This window comes from Geotrypetes seraphini, chromosome 3, assembly GCF_902459505.1.
Source record: "Geotrypetes seraphini chromosome 3, aGeoSer1.1, whole genome shotgun sequence".
NCBI lineage: Eukaryota > Metazoa > Chordata > Amphibia > Gymnophiona > Dermophiidae > Geotrypetes > Geotrypetes seraphini.
In genome coordinates this window covers 225,160,266-225,181,579 of record NC_047086.1, presented here as the reverse complement: position 1 = coordinate 225,181,579, position 21,314 = coordinate 225,160,266, and the positions used below count along the sequence as shown (strand labels likewise).

The 21,314-nt window shown below is 46.1% G+C and overlaps 1 protein-coding gene across 2 annotated transcripts in view; it reads left to right on the top strand.

Moving 5' to 3' along the window:
* The window catches only part of ESYT1 (extended synaptotagmin 1), a 141,122-nt gene that overhangs the window by 67,342 nt on the left and 52,466 nt on the right, over window positions 1-21,314 (top strand). For both annotated transcript variants that reach the window (XM_033937188.1, XM_033937187.1), the window contains exons 6-16: window positions 254-343; window positions 1,116-1,171; window positions 3,639-3,759; window positions 3,843-4,019; window positions 4,184-4,266; window positions 4,565-4,613; window positions 4,744-4,833; window positions 5,385-5,480; window positions 6,235-6,303; window positions 6,454-6,540; window positions 6,622-6,771. In XM_033937188.1, the coding sequence (XP_033793079.1) occupies window positions 254-343; window positions 1,116-1,171; window positions 3,639-3,759; window positions 3,843-4,019; window positions 4,184-4,266; window positions 4,565-4,613; window positions 4,744-4,833; window positions 5,385-5,480; window positions 6,235-6,303; window positions 6,454-6,540; window positions 6,622-6,771 (1,068 nt within the window). The remainder of the gene's footprint in view (window positions 1-253; window positions 344-1,115; window positions 1,172-3,638; window positions 3,760-3,842; window positions 4,020-4,183; window positions 4,267-4,564; window positions 4,614-4,743; window positions 4,834-5,384; window positions 5,481-6,234; window positions 6,304-6,453; window positions 6,541-6,621; window positions 6,772-21,314) is intronic.

The window sequence follows — 21,314 nt, the reverse complement described above, 5'->3', positions numbered from 1 at the left end:
GTAGTTTTATGCCGTCTTGGAAAAGGGCAGGTTATTAGATTTGATAAACATTAAGATATAGGTGGTGGGGATCCAGCACATGTGCAGGAGTGACAGCAATAAAGAGGAAGAAAAGTTGCAATCTTCGGGGATGTGCAGGAGGGGTTTATTTCTGATCTTGAATGCTTATTGCAAGCACTCTGTTGTATGGAAGCCTGGAATCTGTGGAGGTTTTGCTTTTTGCCCTCACGATGGTCTTTCACTGCTTCCCCAGCTGCATGGGATGCTGCGTGTAATCCTGGAACCTCTAATTGGTGACGTTCCCATCGTAGGGGCTCTGACCCTGTTCTTCATCCGCCGGCCGGTGAGTGTGAACCTGTCGGTTGTGGGCTTCCACTTTATGACTCTCTGGTAGGGGGGGTGAGAGGGAATGTATTGTGTTAGTGATACAGTTTTAACAACTCACTGCTTGCACAGTCATATTAATCAGTGCCAGGTCTAAAGAATATAGGACCCAGTTGTTTTGCAACTTGAAAGCAAGTAACCCTTTTCTGTAGCAATTGGATCCTCGGTTGCGGAAAGAGACATTGGAATGGGGGAGGGGTAGATACTGAGCACTTTCCAGCACTGCCCTTTCCTCCTGGGATTTACACTCCATCTTTCACAATGGTGTATTTCCCCCCCCCCCTGTGAACTCTGTTGTGGCATCTCTGTCCATGGAATCAGGGCTCCCACCATTTACTTATGGTCCAGGAGCCCCTCCTTCGATGGGATCAGGACCCCCAATATCTGCTTATTGTACAGGAGTCTCTCCTCCAAAGGATCAGGAACCCTACATTTGCTCATGGTACAGGAGCCCCCTCTCTTCATGAGATTATGACTCCCAAATCTGCTCATGATACAGGAGCCCCTCTTCAAGAAATCAGGACCCCCCTTTCCTCCATGAGATCAGAATTCCATTATCTGCTTATGATACAGGAGTCCTTCCCTCCATGGAATCAGGACCCCCCACCACTTTCTCATAGTATGGGAGCCCCTCCCTCCATGACATCAAGACCCCTCTTGCACTGTTCCCCTGATTCTGGTGTAGAATGTAACCTTAACCTAGTTTCCATAACTCTCTGTTTTCATCTCAGAAAATGACCTTGGACTGGACAGGGCTCACAAACCTGCTGGACATTCCAGGACTCAAGTGAGTATGAGTGTGCAAATCAATAGCATCATGAGTGTGGGTGTGCCTTAGCCAGCGAGCTGATAAATATTAGTGGTGACCAGCTACAGGCTCCATTGGATGACTATCACCCACATGTGAAAAACTGTCCTGTTTGTCCTCAGAGAAAAGTAGTTCTGATTTTTTTCTTAAGCAAATCACAACTGCAAAGCCACAGCCAATTCTGGACTAAAAACAAATTCTGTCAAAGGTCACCTCAGTGCTATTAGTGCTTTTCACGTTCCTGTCAACAATAAATCTCTGGCCTCCCATCCTCTTATTTCCAGGTTTATGAAGGGACTTTTTAATTCCAAACCTCCACTCAAACCGCCTCCAGGTGTCTGGGATCTTAATGTAGTCCTAGCCACTCTGATGACATCACCATTTGAGACAATTAGAAAATGGTTTTCTTGATTTCTTTCACCTCTGCTCATCGAGTGAGTGAACTCTAAGTCGGTATTGGACCCACAGTTCACAGTATTCTGTCATAATAAGGTGGTTCTCCACACTCATCCTAAATTCCTCCCGAAAGTGGTCACAGAATTTCATCTCAATCGATCTATTGTGCTACCAGTTTTCTTCCCAAAGCCTCATGCTCATCCTGAGGAAACAGCTCTTCACACATTGGACTGTAAACATGCCTTGGCTTACTACATACAACAAACATACAACAATCCCCTGTATGCCTACTAAAACTCTGAGATCACTTCAAGATAATAGATTGGTTCGTCCTCCAGCAAGTAGGGCAAGATGGGAGTCAACTAGAAATACAGCATTTTATTTCATAGCTGCACAATTGGGGAACCATTTACCATGAGAATTGAGGCTCGAGATAAATATTAAAGCATTTAAAACTATGCTGAAAACTTTCTATTTTCAAGAAGCATTTGGGAAAGATTCTTTTTTGTCAGAATAGTTCATGTGTATTAGTGGAAGTGGGTCTTTTAGTTAGTATCCTGTGATATTAAATTAATACAATAAGTTTTTCATTCTTATTTATTGATTGGTATGAATGAATTTGTATATTTCTGCTTTGAATTTATATAGGTCTGTCCTATCTTAAAATGGAGTTCTTTTCATTTACATATTTTGTATTTGTAAACCGCTTGGAGCTGTCGTAAGAACAAGCGGTATAACAAATTTTAATAAAACATGTTCTAGGAGCCTCAATCTAATTTAGCAAATACTGGGCTATAAAGCCCTTCTAGAACAAACAGAATAAGGGTTCCTTTTATGAGATGTCGCTTCTGATTTCCATGGGCTTCTTTGCATTCAGCACATGCCATTCAGTAGCGCTGCTTCATAAAGGGAGCCCTATGTGATATTAACGCTCTTCCTTTTCAACCACCCTTCAGGGCTATGAAGGCTGCTTCTAATATAGCCCCAGCCCCGGCTGGTGTAGTGTGCTTTTTTGAATATCCTGGATCACCACTGACCGGTTCTTTAGAGCAAACAAAGAACCTTCCATCATGGTGCTGGCATCAGCTAAATGTGTTACATTTTTCTGCATGCATTATTTGTGAGAGTGTTAGCTTTTTCTTTCTCTTAAAAAGCCTTGTAGCTTAAAATAAAATATGTGGCTTATTGGGTACTGTTTTGAAAAAGGAAACGGTGCAGTGGTCAAAGCTACAGCCTTAGCACCCTGAGGGTGTGGGTTGAAACCCATGCTGCTCCTTGTGACCCTTGGCAAGTCACCCTATCCCCCCATTGCCCCAGGTACATTAGATAGATTGTGAGCCTGCCAAGACAGACATGGAAAAATGCTTGAGTAGCTGAATAAATTCATATAAGCCATTCTGAGCTCCCTTGGGAGAACAGTATAGAAAACTGAAGAAGGAGTTGCTTAAGCTGTGTGTAAGGCGGAGGGATATCAGGAGGTAGGGGACTGCCTAAATTTTCCTTTCTGGTGGGCAAATTTGTGCTCCAGCTATAGATATGAAAAAAATGAATGCCGATAGTTTGGGGCACAGTAATTTATTTAAGCTGGTTTGGGGGCCATTAACATCATATATTACTTCACTATAGTAGGTCTTTGATTATGAGTCAGTTTTTATTCATTTTCGTACACTTTCCAGGAAAGGGTGGGGGGGAGCTATTTCTGTCCTAATTTGACTTTTGAGTATGTCTACCTGGGATTGGAGGAGGGTAGGAGGATATTTTTAATCTGAATAGGGTAAGGTTATTGGGATAGTCTCTGTTTCTGTGTTTTATTGAATAATCATTGGGTGGGGGGATGGGGAGGAGAAAATGGTTGGTTATGCATATTTGTAAGTTTAATTATGATTATATTAACTTATTATATAATATATATTTGTGTATTGCACTTTTGAAGTTTAGAAAATCAATAAAGAATTTAAAAAAAGGAGGTAGGGGATGCAGTGGTAATGGTGCAGTCATGAGCCTGAAATTATGTTCTACATTTTCTACTTCTTTTTTTTTTTTTTTTCAGCGTTATGTCAGATACCATGGTAATGGACATCCTTGCTGGCCTCCTGGTGCTGCCCAATCGTCTGACCGTCCCACTAATGCCAAACCTGCATGTGGCAGAGCTGCGGTCCCCACTGCCCAGGGTAACCATGCCACACCTCACACTTTACGAATCTCTGCCTTCCTCCCTCCTCTGATCTCACCTCACGATCTTTCTGTCCCACAGGGAATCATCCGCATCCACCTGAAAGAAGCCAAGGATCTGGTCTCTTTAGACACATATGTGAAGGGGATTCTGAAGGGGAAGTCGGATCCTTATGCTATTGTGCGGGTGGGCACGCAAGTCTTAACCAGCAAAGTTATTGATGAAGATCTCAACCCCAAATGGAATGAAATGTATGAGGTATGAGTGACAGAGAAAGAGCTCAGAGCGCTCAGCCCTCTGGAAGACTCACAACAGCTCATTCTAGTACATTCACTCTTGTGGATCCACTCTGGTGCACTCAATTTTCTTTGGTCTTGTGCACCCACATTCACTATGTTCCAACACTTATGCCTCTTTTTCAGGTGATCGTCCATGAAGTCCCAGGCCAGGAACTGGAGGCGGAAATTTTCGACAAGGATCCTGATCAGGATGACTTCATGGGCAGGTGAGAAATATTTCAAGGAATGGGGAGCCACCAGTACTGGGTAGGACATGAAGAGACGTCCAAAGCCACCAGCTTCTCTGCTACCTGGGGCAGGATCTGCGGGGAGGGAGCAGAAGAGAGGGACTGTGTGAGTGAGAATTTGCAATGGGACAGCTCCTGACCCAGGCATACATGTCATTTCCTTTCCTCTTCCTGTGCATGCCTGTTGCTCTTCCCTGCTTTTCACCGTCCTCTTTTGCCTGTCTCTGTCTCCCTTTTCTCTTCTTGCCTTTTCTTACTGTCTTTCTTTCCCTTTTAGGATGAAGTTGGATCTTGGAGAAGTAAAGAATGCTGGCATTGTGGACAATGTAAGTAAAGGGTTTGGAGGGGGGGCATGTCAGGCAGGAAAGAAGTGAGCCATAACTCTTCTTGAGAAATTCATCGGGCGAATTTGAAGAGCGGTCTTATGGCGTTTTGACCATGTTTTTTCTCTTGTAGTGGTTCCCCTTACAGGATGTGAAGAGGGGCAGTGTACACCTCAGACTGGAGTGGCTTTCACTGTTGGATTCTTCATCTAAACTTGATCAGGTAGGGGTGAAGCTGTTGCCTGAGACCCCAAACTCTTCTTGGATAGTATCCAATGAAACTCATAGAGGAGAAGGTCCAAGATGTTGTGTATGTTGTTCCATAGTCTAACTGAAGCATTGCTAGATTCTTAAACAATTTGGTTCAGGCCTGTGGGGCTTTGTCTCCTTTGTTTCTCCTCCCCCTCCCTCCTGAGGATTTGATAATTGAATTCAGCAAACATGATCACCCCTCTTCTCCCATGCTCTTATCCCCCAAACAATACTGTAGAAACACAGGACACTGAGCAGTGAAGAAGAAAATATTGCCCTGCTTCCTTTTTCAGCTCCTTCCCTTCTATCACTGCAGGTTGCCTGGAAGGGAGGGGAGAAGCTGGGGCAGTAAACAGAATAGCTGCCTAAGATTTGAGGGACTAACTAATAGATTCAAGATCCACCATCCTGTGTGCCCCTGGGGATTCAGATTCTGAAGTGCAGGATCAGCAGTTAATTATTCTTGCATGCAGTGAGAGAGGGGCAATGACATTGTTGGAAATTGTTCTGTTTCTGTTCCAGGTCATTCAGATGAACAAAGGAATCTCTGCCAAGTCTCGTGAGGAACCCTCAGCAGCCTTCCTGGTTGTCTATCTAGATAATGCAGAGAACCTTCCAGTATGTGTCCTGACTTTGCAGGCCTTATTTCTACAGGCCTTGCTGTATTTGTGGAGGTGGGAATCCTTATAAAGATAATCCAGGGAGGTGCCCAGTGCTGGGTGGGATGTGTTAGGGTTGGGGCATATAGGGTTACCATATTTTTGACCTGAAAAAAAGATGACATATGATCTTACCCCCACCCCACCCCTGACCCAGCCCCCCAGAAGCTAATTTGGCAGGGCCAGTTTACAAGGAATCTGGTGACTTTCCCCGCTCTCACCTCCTGGGCTCTGCAATTCTATTTTCTTCGGGCCACCAGCAGTTCAGTGACGTGAGCCTGCTGCCGTCAGCCTGCCCTGGACCTCTCTGCAGGTCCTGCCTCTGCGGAAACAAGAAATTATTGCAGAGAGCTGGCTTCCGGTGCAGGCTGTTGGCAGCAGGCTCATGTTGCTGAGATGCCGGTGGCCCAAAGAAAATAGAATTACAGTGCCGAGTAGGTAAGAGGGGGAGAGCCACTGGACTCCATGTAAACTGGCTCTGCAAAATCCGGACAAATTTCACAATTTAAGAAACCCTTATGGACATCCAGACATCCTCTAAAAAGAGAACATGTCCAGGTTTTCCCGGATGTAAGGTAACCCTAGGGGCAATCATAGCTGTCTTTTGTATAGTGCTTCTTAAGAAGAAATGTTAAAGAGAAGCAATGGAACAGATGAAACTCCTCTGGCTAGCACATTCTTTTCTCTCTTCATTGTTGCTCTCTTCTCCTCAGCTGAAGAAGAACAAAGATCCGAGTCCCATGGTACAGCTCTCAGTGCAGGATGTGACACGAGAGAGCAAGGTAAGAGCTTCTCACTGACTCCCCTTTCTATCCCCAGAAACCTCCCACCATTCCTCAAAACCTTACTGAGACTTGAGCTTCAGGCTTCCTCATGCCACTCTCCCTCCACTGACTTCTGATCCCCCTGTGTGTTTTTTTAATGATTTGCAGGCAGTTCTGAATTCACATTCTCCAGTATGGGAAGAGGCTTTCCACTTCTTTCTGCAAGATCCCAGCCGGCAGGATCTGGACATTCAGGTACTCATCTCTGTGTCCTAAGAGCATGTCATGACTGGGGGAGGGTTGAATGGCTCTCACCTGTTTGATCTCCATCCACAGGTGAAGGATGACGACCGGCAATTAACCTTGGGCTCCCTGACATTGCCGCTGAACCGTCTACTGGGTGAAGACAAACTGACCTTGGACCAGGGGTTCCAGCTGGAGCATTCGGGCCCTGCCAGCCGCATTTACATGAAAATTGTGTTGCGGGTGAGGAGTAGTTCTCTTTACCTGAAATAAGGTGCCCCCCACTGCCCCCTCTAATGATGAGAGTGCTTGAGATCGATACTGGACTTGGTGCTCTACCCCCATTTGTACCTGTTTGCGTACTGTTAACCACTTTGACTTGTTTGACAAAAGACGTGGTATATCAAATGAAACGATAAAACTATAATGATATTTCTTTGTGAAGCTCTCCAGACCGGTATAGGATTCACTGATGGGTAATAGCTCATCATGACCAGCAGGTGGAGACTGAGACCAAAATTCTGGTTATAGTACTTTATAGTACTTAATAGCTGACCTTCTCACTAGCCATCAGTCTTCCGAATAGCCAAGCAGAACTAAGGAAAAACTAAATAGAAAAATCCAAGAACAATGCTCCAACAGGAGCAACAACTAATATATAGGAATGCCTGAATTCCAACTAATATATCAACAATACCTGAAGAGGAGAAACTGTTTACAGGAGAAATAGAGGACAGCCTCACCACAGTCGAAGTGAACTTAGATCAGATATACTACCAGATCGACAAACTTAAAAGTGACAAATCCCCTGGACCGGATGAAATTCACCCGAGAGTCTTGAAGGAATTGAAGATTGAAATTGGAGAGTTATTGCAAAAACTTGCAAACCTGTCAATCAGAACTGGTCAGATACCAGACGACTGGAGGAAAGCGAACGTCACGCCAATTTTCAAAAAAGGATCGAGAGGAGAACCGGGCAACTATAGACCTGTGAGTCTTACGTCTGTCCCCGGCAAGATGATTGAATCACTGATCAAGGATAGCATAGTTCAGCACTTGGACACACACGACTTGATGAAACCCAGTCAACATGGATTCAGGAAAGGGAAATCGTGTCTGACGAATTTACTCCAATTCTTTGAGACCGTGAACAAGCAAATTGATAGTGGAAAGCCGGTGGACATAATATACTTGGACTTCCAGAAAGCATTTGACAAAGTTCCACACGAAAGACTTCTCAGGAAGCTACAAAGCCATGGCATAGAGGGAGATATACAAAGATGGATAGGCAAATGGCTGGAAAACCGAAAGCAGAGAGTGGGCATAAATGGGAAGTTCTCCGACTGGGAGAGAGTGACTAGTGGTGTGCCCCAGGGCTCGGTACTTGGGCCGATCCTTTTTAATATTTATATCAATGACCTGGAAAACGGAACATCCAGTGAGATCATCAAGTTTGCAGACGACACAAAACTCTGCCGGGCAATCAGATCGCAGGAGGACAGTGAGGAACTCCAGAGCGATTTGTGTCGGTTAGAAAAATGGGCGGAGAAATGGCAGATGAAGTTCAACGTGGAGAAATGCAAGGTAATGCATTTAGGCAGTAAAAATAAGGAATACGAGTACAGAATGTCAGGTGCAACTCTGGGGAAAAGTGAACAAGAAAGGGATCTGGGTGTACTGATAGATAGGACCCTGAAGCCGTCGGCACAATGCGCGGCAGCGGCAAATAAGGCAAATAGAATGTTGGGCATGATAAAGAAAGGAATGTCGAGTAGATCGGAGAAAGTTATAATGCCGCTTTATAGGGCAATGGTCAGACCCCACTTGGAATACTGCGTCCAACATTGGTCTCCCTACCTAAAGAAGGATATAAAACTGCTGGAGAGGGTGCAGAGACGAGCAACTAAACTAGTGAAGGGTATGGAGAAACTGGAATATGAGGATCGACTTAAAACGCTGGGATTGTTCTCCCTTGAGAAAAGGAGACTGCGTGGGGATATGATCGAGACCTTCAAAATACTGAAAGGAATTGACAAAATAGAGCAGAGAAGATTATTTACAATGTCCAATTTGACACGGACAAGAGGACATGAAATGAAGCTAAGGGGGGGCAAGTTCAGGACTAATGTCAGGAAGTTCTGCTTCACACAGAGAGTGGTTGACATCTGGAATACTCTCCCAGGGGAGATTATTGCGGAATCGACAGTCCTAGGCTTCAAAAGCAAACTAGATGCATATCTCCTTGAGAGAGGCATATAAAGATATGGTTGGCTATAAAATAAGCCAGGTGAATACCTAGCAGGGCCTCCGCGTGTGCGGATCGCCGGACTTGATGGACCGAAGGTCTGATCCGGAGATGGCGCTTCTTATGTTCTTATGTTCTGTTGGAAAATGCAGAGAGAGAGAAAACTCCAGTGCTTAACCGTCCTGAATCACCTCCAGGATCCACTGATCTGACGTGATCTTGGCCCATCCCTGGTAAAAATCTTGCAGCCGAGCACCCAATGGAACTAAGGGAGGTGCCGGCAAGGAGTCATTGGGCAGGCCGGGCAGCAGAGGAGCAGAGGAATCACGTTCCTCCCCGACGGGCCCCCCCAAAAGGAATGCATTTGCTGAAAGAAACAACCCCGGGACGCCCCAGAGGCCGGGAAGGAAGCAGCCCCTTGCCCAAGGCAATATCTGTGGAACTCATGCAAATGCCCCTGAGCAGTGCCATCCCACGCAGTTGGATGGGCACGGCCTTCAGGCAGACGGGGTACTTTAGAGTCTGTCAAGGTCTGGACCAACTTTTTTTTTTATCAATAAATGTTTATTAAAAGATTTTGAGTATAAAATTATACACACCAGAAATTGCATAGCAGGAACAACAAAGGTGCAAACAAGCATACAAAACCACAACAAGAGATCTAAAAGTCTCATAATGCTCCCCCAGCAATACAATCATCAACAAGTGCTCCCAACCCTACCATCAATCCCCCAGTATAAAGCAGTAACCCGAACTCCACTATGTCCCCCCACCCCCCCGCACTACCACTAACAAAGAGGGACTCCCTGTTGGTTCTGCAGGAGAGTCCCCCCATCCACCATCCCCCCCCCCCCCGAAAGAAGCTTAAAACAAAGATTCGATTTTTTCAAGGATTCGTGTCCAAGTCCGTGTGTAAGTATAATAGTAACCATGACGCTTTGCAATAGACAGTTCCATTTGATAAATAAATTGAAGCTTTAGAGTCCAATCCAATTGAGTAGGTGCCAGTTCCTGCTTCCAATGAGCAGCAATCAAGCACTTGGCAGCCGCCAAACCCCAACGTCGAAGTTTGGTTTGCCAGGAATATAAACACACATTATAAAGGCCCAACAAGCATCCCTGTGGAGAAAAGGGCAATAAAATTTGTAACAATTGCGATAAACATCCCACGACCTTCCTCCAATAAGGCCGTAGGATAGGGCAGTCCCACCAGATATGCAAAAAGGTCCCCGAAGCCAACCCACATCTCCAACACAATACTGAAGCACCAGGGAACATTCGGTGCAGTCGCTCCGGCGTGTAGTACCACCGAACGACCACCTTATAGGCATTCTCCTTAATAAGTGCACAAGAGGATGCCTTGCCCACTTCTGTAGTGATCAGTGCCCACTCCCCAGCCGAGAAGGTACAACCTAGATCCACCTCCCAAGCCCGTTGGTAGAGAGCCGGGAAAGAAAAGGAGCCCCTAATATATTGGTAAAGAACAGAAACCGGTTTAGGAAGGCTCCTAAGGGTGACCCACAAGTGAGCCAAGGGATCGAGAGACTGAATAGGCTCCCGATCCCACTTCTGGGAGTGAAGAAAATGACGTATCTGAGAATAGGCCAGAAAATCTCCTATGGGCAAGGCAGCACTAATTCTGAAGGTTTCAAAAGACACCAGGACCCCCTTCTGAAGCACATCCCTAAAGGTGTGTAGCCCCAACTGCGCCCAGCGCACAAAAACAGAACTCTCCCCACCGGCCGGGAACATGGGCTCCTCCCGCATCGCACCAAGCACCGATGGGACCACCCCAGCCCCCCAACGCTTTCGAGTGACACACCACACTATCACTAGATGTTCCAAAAACGGATTCCCCGGAACCGCCACCGTCCGGACCCCCATGGACGAGGACCAAAGCCAATGTTTCAAGCAGGGACGTCCCACAAAATGCTGCTCCATGCGTACCGCCAATTTAAAGTCAGCTATTTCCCAATCCAATAGGAGCCGCAGCTGAGCAGCCCGGTAATACCAGAACAAATTTGGCACCGCCCGCCCCCCTTTGTCCCTGGCCGCCCACAATGCAGCTCTGGAAATACGAGGGGATCTCCCCTGCCAAATAAACCGAAAGAACAGAGCGTGCAACTGTTTCAACACCAATTTGGGAACCGAAATCGGTAACGTTTGAAAGAGAAAAAGCAAGCGGGGTAAAATATTCATTTTTAAAACTGCAATGCGACCCCACCAAGACAACCAAAACCCATTCCAGCGTTGTATATCAGTCCGGATTTGGTGAATAATCCGAGCATAATTAGCTGTATACAATTGGGATAAATCAACCGGTAAACGGATCCCCAAATAGCGGATAACCCCAGGAGCCCAGCGAAAGGGAAACCGGGCAGCTAATCTACGCTGATCCTCAGCCCCTAAATTTACACTCAACAATTCAGATTTATCCATATTCACCGTAAACCCCGAAACCCTCCCATAGTCCAACAAAAGATCCACCAAAATAGGTAACGAGACCTCCGGTTCTCGGACATACAATAACACATCATCGGCAAACAGTGCTAAACGATGTTCCATATCCCCAATCATCACCCCTAATAAATCACCATGTTCCCTAATACGAATGGCCAGAGGTTCCATAGAGAGAGCAAACAACAGAGGAGACAAAGGGCAACCCTGTCTAGTGCCTCTCCCTATGGAAAAAAACTCGCTATAAACCCCATTTGCACGCACCGTGGCTCTGGGGGCCGCATAAAAGGCTTGCACCCAGGCCAAAAAAGAAGCTCCCAACCCCATCCGAGTCATCACTTCCCACAAGAACTCCCAGTCAACCTGATCGAAAGCCTTCTCCGCATCGATTGCCAAAAAGGCAATCTTAGCAGCAGACCTCTGTGCCGCCCACATGAGATGTAACGTTCGTCTAATATTATCACCAACCTGCCGCCTTTGAACAAAACCCGATTGATCCAAGTGCACCAGAGAGGGCAGAACCCGTCCCAAACGAAGCGCTAAGACCTTCGCTAAAATTTTTGCATCCGTATTCAATAAGGAGATCGGTCGATATGACCCACACCCAGTTGGACCAACTTTTCCAAATCGTCTCCAAACAAAAAGGACCCCCGAAAGGGAAATTTTGTCAATTTAGAAACATAGAAACATAGAAAGATGACGGCAGAAAAGGGCCAAGGCCCATCAAGTCTGCCCACTATAGACCCTCCCCTTAAGATTAGCTAGTGTTTTGCCCTGACCCTCTTAGGGATCCCACATGGGCGTCCCATTTATTCTTAAAATCTGGCACGCTGCTGGCCTCGATCACCTGCACTGCATTTAGTCTTAGATGCCACATCAGCCGCCCAAGCACGAAGCCACAAGGTATGACACGCGGCCACCTCGAGCAACATAGACTTGTCCGATGTCTGCAACAAGGCATCCGAAAGATAAGAGGCAGCCATCTCAATTTTTGCCACCTCCTGATCCACCAAGGACCAGTCATAAGACTCATGGTCAAGGACACACTTGGCCCTACGAAACACATCCTGAGCCACAAGACCACCACAGATGGCCATATGAACCACTAAGTCAGAGACATCAAAATTCTACTTAAGAAGGGACTCCAACTTACACTCCTCAAAGTCCCGTAAGGCAGAGCCACCCTCTACGTGCACTGTATGTTGCTTGGTGATGGCTGAGACCACCGTGTCCACCACTGGTGACTTTAAGATATCCCTATCCCCCTCCAGGATGGGATACAGATGAGCCATGGAGTGCACAAAACAAAAAGGTGCCTCCGGTGTCTTCCACTGCATCAGGACAATATCCTGAGTATCCTGATGCATGGGAAAGGAACAGGATGCAGACCAGATCCCCCGAAGCAAAGGGTCCACCACAAACGGGGTCTCCAAAGAAACTGATGGAGAAATGACAGACGAGATTAAATGCAACTGCAAGGGAGGCAACGCAGTTATCATGGGTGACTTCAACTATCCGGGGACATGTAGATATTAAAAAGCAGTGGGGAAAGCGGTGACCCTTGTGGTACTCCAGATGAGTTGCTCCAGGTATCGGAGTGATCGTTGTTAAAGCGTACCTGGTAAGAACGGGATGTGAGGAAGCCACGAAACCAGTTCAGTACCTCAGCCCTGATATCAATGGCGTCCAGGCATTGCAGCATTTTTTCATGATCTACCAGATCAAATGCAGAGCTCATGTCGAATTGCATGATCAGGGTGTTAAGGCCCTTGCTAAATAATAGGCGCAAATGGTCTAGGATAGCAGCGATTACTATCTCCGTACTGAATAGGGGTCTAAAGCCGGATTGAGTTTCGTGCAGGAGAGAGAATTGGTTAAGATATTCCATCAGTTGGGTGTGAACTAATCCCTCCATGATTTTTACAATAAATGGGATAGATGCTATAGGTCCATAAGGCGGTAAAAGGGGCCAAAAGAGACTATGAGGAAAAAATAGCCAAGGAGGCGAAAAACTTCAAGCCATTCTTTCGATATATTAAGGGGAAATGACTCGTGAAGGAAGCGATGGGATCGTTGGATGATCATGGAATAAAGGGAGTGCTAAAGGAGAACAAAGCAATCGCCGACAAACTGAACACATTTTTTGCGTCTGCATTTACTGAAGAGGATATACACAGCATACCAGAACCCATCAGGCTATATGCTGGAAACGAAGATGGGAAACTGATGGGGTTGACGGTCAGTCTAGAAGAGGTATGCAGGCAGATCGATAGGCTTAAGAGCGATAAATCCCCGGGACCGGATGGCATCCATCCGAGGGTCATCAGGGAACTGAAAGGGACTATAGCTGAACTGCTTCAACTAATAGCCAATCTGTCGATCAAATCAGGAAGTATTCTGAAAGACTGGAAAGTAGCGAATGTTATGCTGACTGTCAAGAAAGGTTCAAGAGGAGATCTGGGAAACTACAGACCAGTGAGTCTGACCTCGGTACCAGGAAAGATGGTAGAGACGCTGATAAAGGACCGCATCATTGATCACCTTGACGGACACAGTCTGATGAGGACCAGCCAGCATGGTTTCAGCAAAGGCAGATCTTGTTTGACAAACTTGCTGCACTTCTTTGAGGGAGTAAACAGGCAGATAGACAAGGAGACCTGCAGAATCAGCTCCGGGAGCTCGTTCCACTGAAACATGTGCACCATGGATGCATCCTCGCCGGTAGATGGAATTGCAAAGTCCCCGCTACCAGCATCCATCCCCCCAATAGGATCCTGAAGGTCTCTCAGAAGGTCCAGGTCCTCATCCATTGGAAACTGCTCCTCAGAAACAAAATCTTTGTTCCAAGCCACCTACGGCCGCTTGGACAAGGGAGGAAGAGGGGGGGACGCAACTGGCACTGAGGGGAGCCAAACCGGAGTGGACGCGGAGGGGACCCCCCTGAGATGCCCAGGGCAGAAGCAGGACCCCCCAGCTGCTTGAAAATAAGCCTTGCATAAGGCAAAAAGAAAATCAGGGGGAAAACCCCCTAGCATAGGTACGACGAGCGAGGTGATTAAATTTGCGGATGATACGAAGTTATTCAGAGTAGTAAAGATGCAGGGAGATTGCGAAGATCTGCAACGTGACATAATCAAGCTCGAGGAATGGGCATCGACACGGCAGATTAGGTTCAACGTGGATAAGTGTAAAATGATGCATGTCGGTAACAAAAATCTCATGCACGAATACAGGATGTCTGGGGTGGTACTTGGAGAGACCTCCCAGGAAAGGGACTTGGGAGTTCTGATCGACAAGTCGATGAAGCCATCCACACAATGTGCGGTGGCAGCAAAAAGGGCAAACAGAATGCTAGGAATGATAAAGAAGGGGATCACGAACAGATCAGAGAAGGTTATCTCTGTACCGGGCCATGGTACGCCTTCACCTGGAGTACTGCGTCCAGCACTGGTCGCCGTACCTGAAGAAGGACACGGTACTACTCGAAAGGGTCCAGAGAAGAGTGACTAAGATGGTTAAGGGGCTGGAGGAGCTGCCGTACAGCGAAAGATTATAGAAACTGGGCCTCTTCTCTCTCGAACAGAGAAGATTGAGAGGGGACATGATTGAAACATTCAAGGTACTGAAGGAGATAGACTTAGTAGATAAGGATAGGTTGTTCACCCTCTCCAAGGTAGGGAGAACAAGAGGGCACTCTCTAAAGTTGAAAGGGGATAGATTCCGTACAAACGTAAGGAAGTTCTTCTTCACCCAGAGAGTGTTGAAAGCTGGAACACCCTTCCAGAGGCTGTTATAGAGGAAAACACACTCCAAGGATTCAAGACAAAGCTAGATAAGTTTCTGTTGAACAAGAACGTGCGCTAGTCTCAGTTAGGGTGCTGGTCTTAGACCAGAGGGCCGCCGCATGAGCGGACTGCTGGGCATGATGGACCACTGGTCTGACTCAGCAGTGGCAATTCTTATGTTCTTATGTTAGCAGCCCAATGGGACTCACTTCCAAAGCAGAGGACCCGCCAGAAACCTGCCCCTATCTTTTCAACACAGGGGGAAAGTCACCTGAGGCTGCAGACAAAATGGAGTTGCTTCCTGCCAAAAATGGAGAGGTTCCCGCCGAAAACGACCCTTCTGAGGCCTGTAGCGGCTGGGAGCATGAACTGTCCTAGCCACTAAAGCAGGCAAGCTGGCAGCAGCAAAAAGGGAATCCCCAGCAGCTTCGGTGGTAAGGGAATCCTTTTTACCCTGACTGTCGGCGGCTGGGGAAATCCCTGTGTGGGCGGTGAGCGAAGCCCGGGCTTCCCAGCTGTCAGCTGCTGGTTTGCGAAGCACTCGTGAAGAGGAAGCCTGAACGCTGGCACCTGATGCCAACAAGGTTTCCCCCTCGTGGCGGCCTGCACAGCGCTTGCATAGACCGGCCACAAGTGCCTCGCGTCTGGAGCACTGTGAGTACTTTCTCCTGGTGAAAGTGCTCATTGCGCAATACGCAACCTAGCTGAACTAAAGAGTGCTGGTTAACAAAAAATACAATTACTCAGCACTGAAGAAACTCTTCAGACTGGCACTGCCTCAGGATTTTTTTTTTTTTTCACAGAACAGACTCCACTGGCTCTCAAAGCTATATGCCTTGCCTGTATTGGTTCAATAATAAAGGCTATTTCTAGACCGGACTCCAATAGTGCTTTCAATAGATTCAATAACCAGTCTTCATAAACCACTTTTCATAAACTGTTCACGATCCTCAGAGGGCTAAAGAATCCCTTTGGTTCATGTGAATACTATCACTGAACCCAATCGTCATAGGATTGATAGTTTATGTATATTTTTTATATATATTTTTTGTTTTTTTAATTAATCATATTTTACTTAAATCACAAAACTATTTAAACCTTTTTCTTTAATATTGTACTTAGCTTGGCATTAGTAGTCATCAATATTGGGGAGCGCCTCTACCGACATGCACATGTTTCAAGTTAATCTTTTCATCAGGGTTGAGATTCCCGTGATTATTCTAAAACAGACAAACAAAAATATCCAAAAATATTATCCTAAGCCATGTGTGAATATCAACTATTTAACTCTAACAAGAAAGAACTCTAACAAGAACTTGTTAGAGTTAAATAGTTGGTAGAGGCGTTCCCCAATATTGTTGCCTGTATTGGTGGCATGGCTTACAGCTGAGACACCTCTACAAAATTTTGGCAAGGTGGAGGAAGTGGGGGGGGGGGGACCCAGCACAAGACCCGCCCTTCCAAGCTCAGTCTGGCACCAGAACAGGGACAAGGAGCCCTATACAAATTCCAACAACCCTAACAAGGGGAGTTGGGTACAGCTCACCAATCCACCTGCTTGGAGACTGAGAGAAGACTGATGGATAATGAGAGGGTCAGCTATTAAGTACTATAACCAATAGTTTTGGTCTCAGTCTTTTCCTGCTGGTCATGATGAGCTATTACTCATCAGTGAAGCCTATACCTGTCTGGAGAGTCTAAAAGAAAGAAAATTAGCAGGTAAGAACCTAATTTCTCTTTATCCACATTAAAAAGCCAACAGATTCTTTACTGCCTGTCTTTTCTCTTTCCTCTCTTCCTGTGTGTTACTGCATCTGCTGTCCTTCCACTGACTTTCTTACCTCTCTTCATCCTTTCTCTCTATGTATGGGAGTATGTGGTGCAGTGGTTAGAGCTCCCTGTGGTTAGAGCACCCTGAGGTTGTGGGTTCAAATCCCACACTGCTCCTTGTGACCCTGGGCAAGCCACTTAATCCCCCTTGCCCCAGGTACATTAGATAGAGTGGGAGCCTGCCGGTACAGTTAGGGAATAATTCTTAAGTACCTGAATAATTTGTAATCTGCATAGAATTGTAGGATATGCAGAATATAAATTATTTAAAGAAAGAAAGTGAAAATCACGTGATGCTGTGAGCTGGTTAGCAGCACTTCATGCTGGCTCCAGAGCCTTGTCCCTCCTATCGACTATTTTGGAGAAAACTACCGAGCTAACTGACCACCTTTAACAGCGCTTTTGTTTGTTAGTACATGGACAAATTCCTGGCGAAATCTCAACCAGCCATGTCGACAAAATCTGCCAAAAAAAGACCGTGAGAAGGGGAAACCTGGGGAAGAAAAAATGGTGGATGCACCTTGTGTAGCCAGCATGATATTTATACCAGAGATGTTGACGGAGCTTCAACAAGTTATCTTACAAACTCTGGGACCTCGTATGGAGCAAATTTCCTTCCAGCCTTCGAAATTGGAGGCACTTCTGGAGGATAACTCAACCTGGGTAACCAAATTGGAGACTAGAGTATCCACGGTGGAAGACGAGGCAACCGCGATGGCGTCAGATGTAATGACTCTTACTACTCAATTGCGCCAATGTCAAGACAAGCTGGAAGACCTGGAAAGTTGGTCTCGCCGGGGAAATTTGAAATTTATTGGCTTACCTGAAACCATCGCTGATTCTGTACTTCTCTCTGTGCTGGAGTCCTGGTTGGCTAGTGAATTGCCGATACCGTCATCCCTGGGCCCAGCTCATTTTGAGTAAGTGCATCGTGTGGGCCCCGACCTGGTAAAGATCAATGTCCCTGGGTGATGATAGGCAAGCTCCACAACTACCGTCATAAAGTAGAATTACTTTGAGAATACTGTATTAAGCAAGACTCGTTGGCTTACGAATATACTCCGATGAGGATTAGTCAAGATTATTCTGCAGCATTAACGGACAAGAGGAGGGTGTTTCACCCCATATTTGCCAAATTAGTGGAGCAGAAATGCCGTTTTATGTTCTTCTACCCGGCAGTCTTAAAAATTCAGCAAGATGGAAAATGGCATGTTTTTGATTCTGTAGACAAAGCAGGGGACTTTCTTAATTGTTTGGAGGCGTCATCATCTCTGCCTACTTGATGTCCCCCACCCTTGTTTGTTTTCTATAAGTTGCTAAAGGTTTTGGTGGTCAATTGTTTTTTGAGTGTTAACTACTAATTCTCTTTCCTTGTTCATTTACTCATATTAGAGGGAAGGGCACTGAAGGCATCAGTGTCGTGATCTGCTCTCCTGTTGCCATGTTGGTAACAGGACGGCCATGTGTTCTGTTGATGGATGGGAGGGGGAAGAGGGTAATTGGGGGATTTGGGGGGGTAGGGGGTGGGATGGAATTGGGAGAGAGTGGAGGGTAGTGTGGGTTTGAAGATTGTAAATTCCGGTTTGTCTATGGGTGTCAAACTATTGCTCAGTTTATGGGAATGGTCAAGGTGGGGTTATGGTTTCATTTTTTCTCCTCTAGGTGAAGGCTGGGCTCCCGGAGATTTCACTGTTTGTCTGATTGTTGGTATCTATTTGATAAATCATGAGTGATAAGACCTTCCGAATCCTTTCCTGGAATGTATGTGGAATCACTTCCCCTGTAAAACGCACTAAACTTCTTCAACGACTTAAACATCATGGTGCTGACTTAGCATGCCTGCAGGAAACTTGACTGATGGATGCAGAGCATGTTAAATTACGGAGAGGGTGGGTGGGACAGGTCTTCTATGCCTCTTCGCCTCATAAAAAGGTGGAAGTGGCTTTCCTGGTACGAAAGGGGTTTCCTGGCAAGGTGGAACAATTACATAGGGATGCCTCTGGGAGACCTTTATTATGTAAAATCACCATGGCTGGGCAATCATTTAATTTACTGGTAGTTTATGCGCCAAATCAATATGATCATGCATTTTTATCATCTCTGGCCCGAGCTGGTCTTCGTGACCAAACCAATCCTTTGATAATGTTGGGAGGCTTTAACCAGATGTCAAATCCAGACTTAGATAGAACAGGACCGGGTCCCTCACTGTCGCCAAGTATAAATAGGTGTTCCTTATCTGTGTGACACTTTGGATTTGATTGATCCATGGCGTCTCCTACAACCAAACGGAGAGAGATTATACCCATCAGTCCCGTGTACACCATACATTTTCCAGAATAGATTACATATTGACCACTACCCAATATTTCTCACAGGTTCATTCTTCTGAGGTGGGTCCCCTTTCTGTGTCAGATCACTGTCCAATATGGATTGACATTCTCCGGAGTGACCCTTTGCCCTGTACCGGGTACTGGAGAGTCCCTTCTTATTTGGTTAAGAACTCCGATTTTGTCTAGTATCTTACTAGGAAGTGGGAGGATTATGTCACTTTTAATTCTCAACATAAGGATACTCCATTATTATTTTGGGAGGCGGCCAAATCAGTACTCGGGGGGGGGGATATCATATTTTATGTTGTAACACAGAGAAAACACTTGGCCCAGGGTATACTATGTTTGGAGAAGGAATATATTACACTAAAACGTAAACATATAGTTCAACCTACTTCTCAATCATGGGAGGCCTTAGCAGTGGCTCAGGTTGTCTTGAACACCCTTTTACATGAACGCACACAAAAATATTTATACTATTCTCGATTCCATTACTATAAATTTGGGAATAAGCCTGGCCGGTTTTTGGCAACACTGACTAAACCCCTTCGGCCTAACTGCTATATATCCTGCATCCTGCTTAAGACTGGTGTGGAGGTGACAAAGACGACAGATATTGGGGACAATTTTCATAAATACTACACTGAGTTCTGCTCCTCGGTGGAGACTTATGGGGGACCTGATATCAGTGATTACGTGGCAGACGCTGGCGTACCCCGCTTATCTTCCCCAACACGATAACAATTGAACAGACCCATTCAAGGGAAGGAACTTCAATTGGTGGTTAATCAACTCAAGAATTCCACTTCCCTGGGTCCCGATGGCTTCTCTCCCGAGTTTTATAAGCTCCTATTCCCTTCTCTTTGTGGCCCATTGGAGATGTATTATACATCTTGTAGCGGGTAAATTCCCATCAGGTGCTAATCAGGCATATATTACATTAATACCAAAACTGGGTAAACCAGAGATGGATATTGAGTCCTATTGCCCAATCTCACTTATAAATGTTGACATCAAGATCTTGGATAAAATCTTGGCCAACCCGCTGGCATTGCTTTTGTCCAAATTGATTGTCCCCGAACAGGTGGGCTTTGTTCAACATCACCACTCAGTTCTGAATGTCCGTAGATTGTTAACTGCCATGCAACGATCTCACATTGCCGAGCTTGAGGGGATTCTAGTTAGTTTAGATACAACTAAGGCTTTTGACCAAGTTAATTGGATGTATTTATTTACTGTGCTTACTTATATGGGTATTTCAGGCTGGTTTTTTGAGATGGTACGGTTGCTTTACACGGAACCCAGAGCCTGTATCATGGTCAATGGCATGCGTGCATTATCCTTTTCTATTGCTAGAGCCAGAACAAGAGAGAAACAGCAGGGAGCAGATAGAGAGAGAGAAAGAGAGCCAGCAGTAGGGAAAAAGGAGCAATTAAGACAGACAGGAGAAGCAGAGAGAGATCCAGGGGGCAGCGGCGAGAGTAAGCTCCGCCCACCCCCACCGCATCAGAGGAGTCATCATCCGAGCTCCCCCTTAAAAGGGAAGGAGCCAACGGCCGACTAAGGCAGGAGCCAGCACAAGGGAGAAACAGCAGGGAGCAGATAGAGAGAAAGAGAGCCAGCAGTAGGGAGAAAGGAGCAGAGAGAGACAGACAGGAGAAGCAGAGAGAGATCCAGGGAACAGCGGCGAGAGTAAGTTCCACCCACCCCCACCGCATCAGAGGAGTCATCATCCGAGCTCCCCCTTAAAAGGGGGAGGAGCCAATGGCACGCAGCCATTCGGCGAGCAGCAAAGGCACTCACCTTAGCGAGAGCGCCTTTGCGAAGGGCCTCAAGAAGGGCAGAGTCACCACACCCAAGGACACCAAGGAGGGGCAATCAAGGTAAGGAAGCCAACAAATAACCAAACAAGTGCACATATATACGTAACAACAGCAGGACACACTCAAACTGCTATCCTAAGTTTAGGAACACCAACCAACACAGGACACCACAACACTAGTCGACACTAGACAAACATGGCATATTAGGAGTGGATACAGGGAAAAACATATAAGGAAATAAGGAAGTAGCAAGCAGCAGGCGCAGAAGAGAACACATACTCACACAAGCAAAAAGGAACAGTAAAAGAAAAGAGAG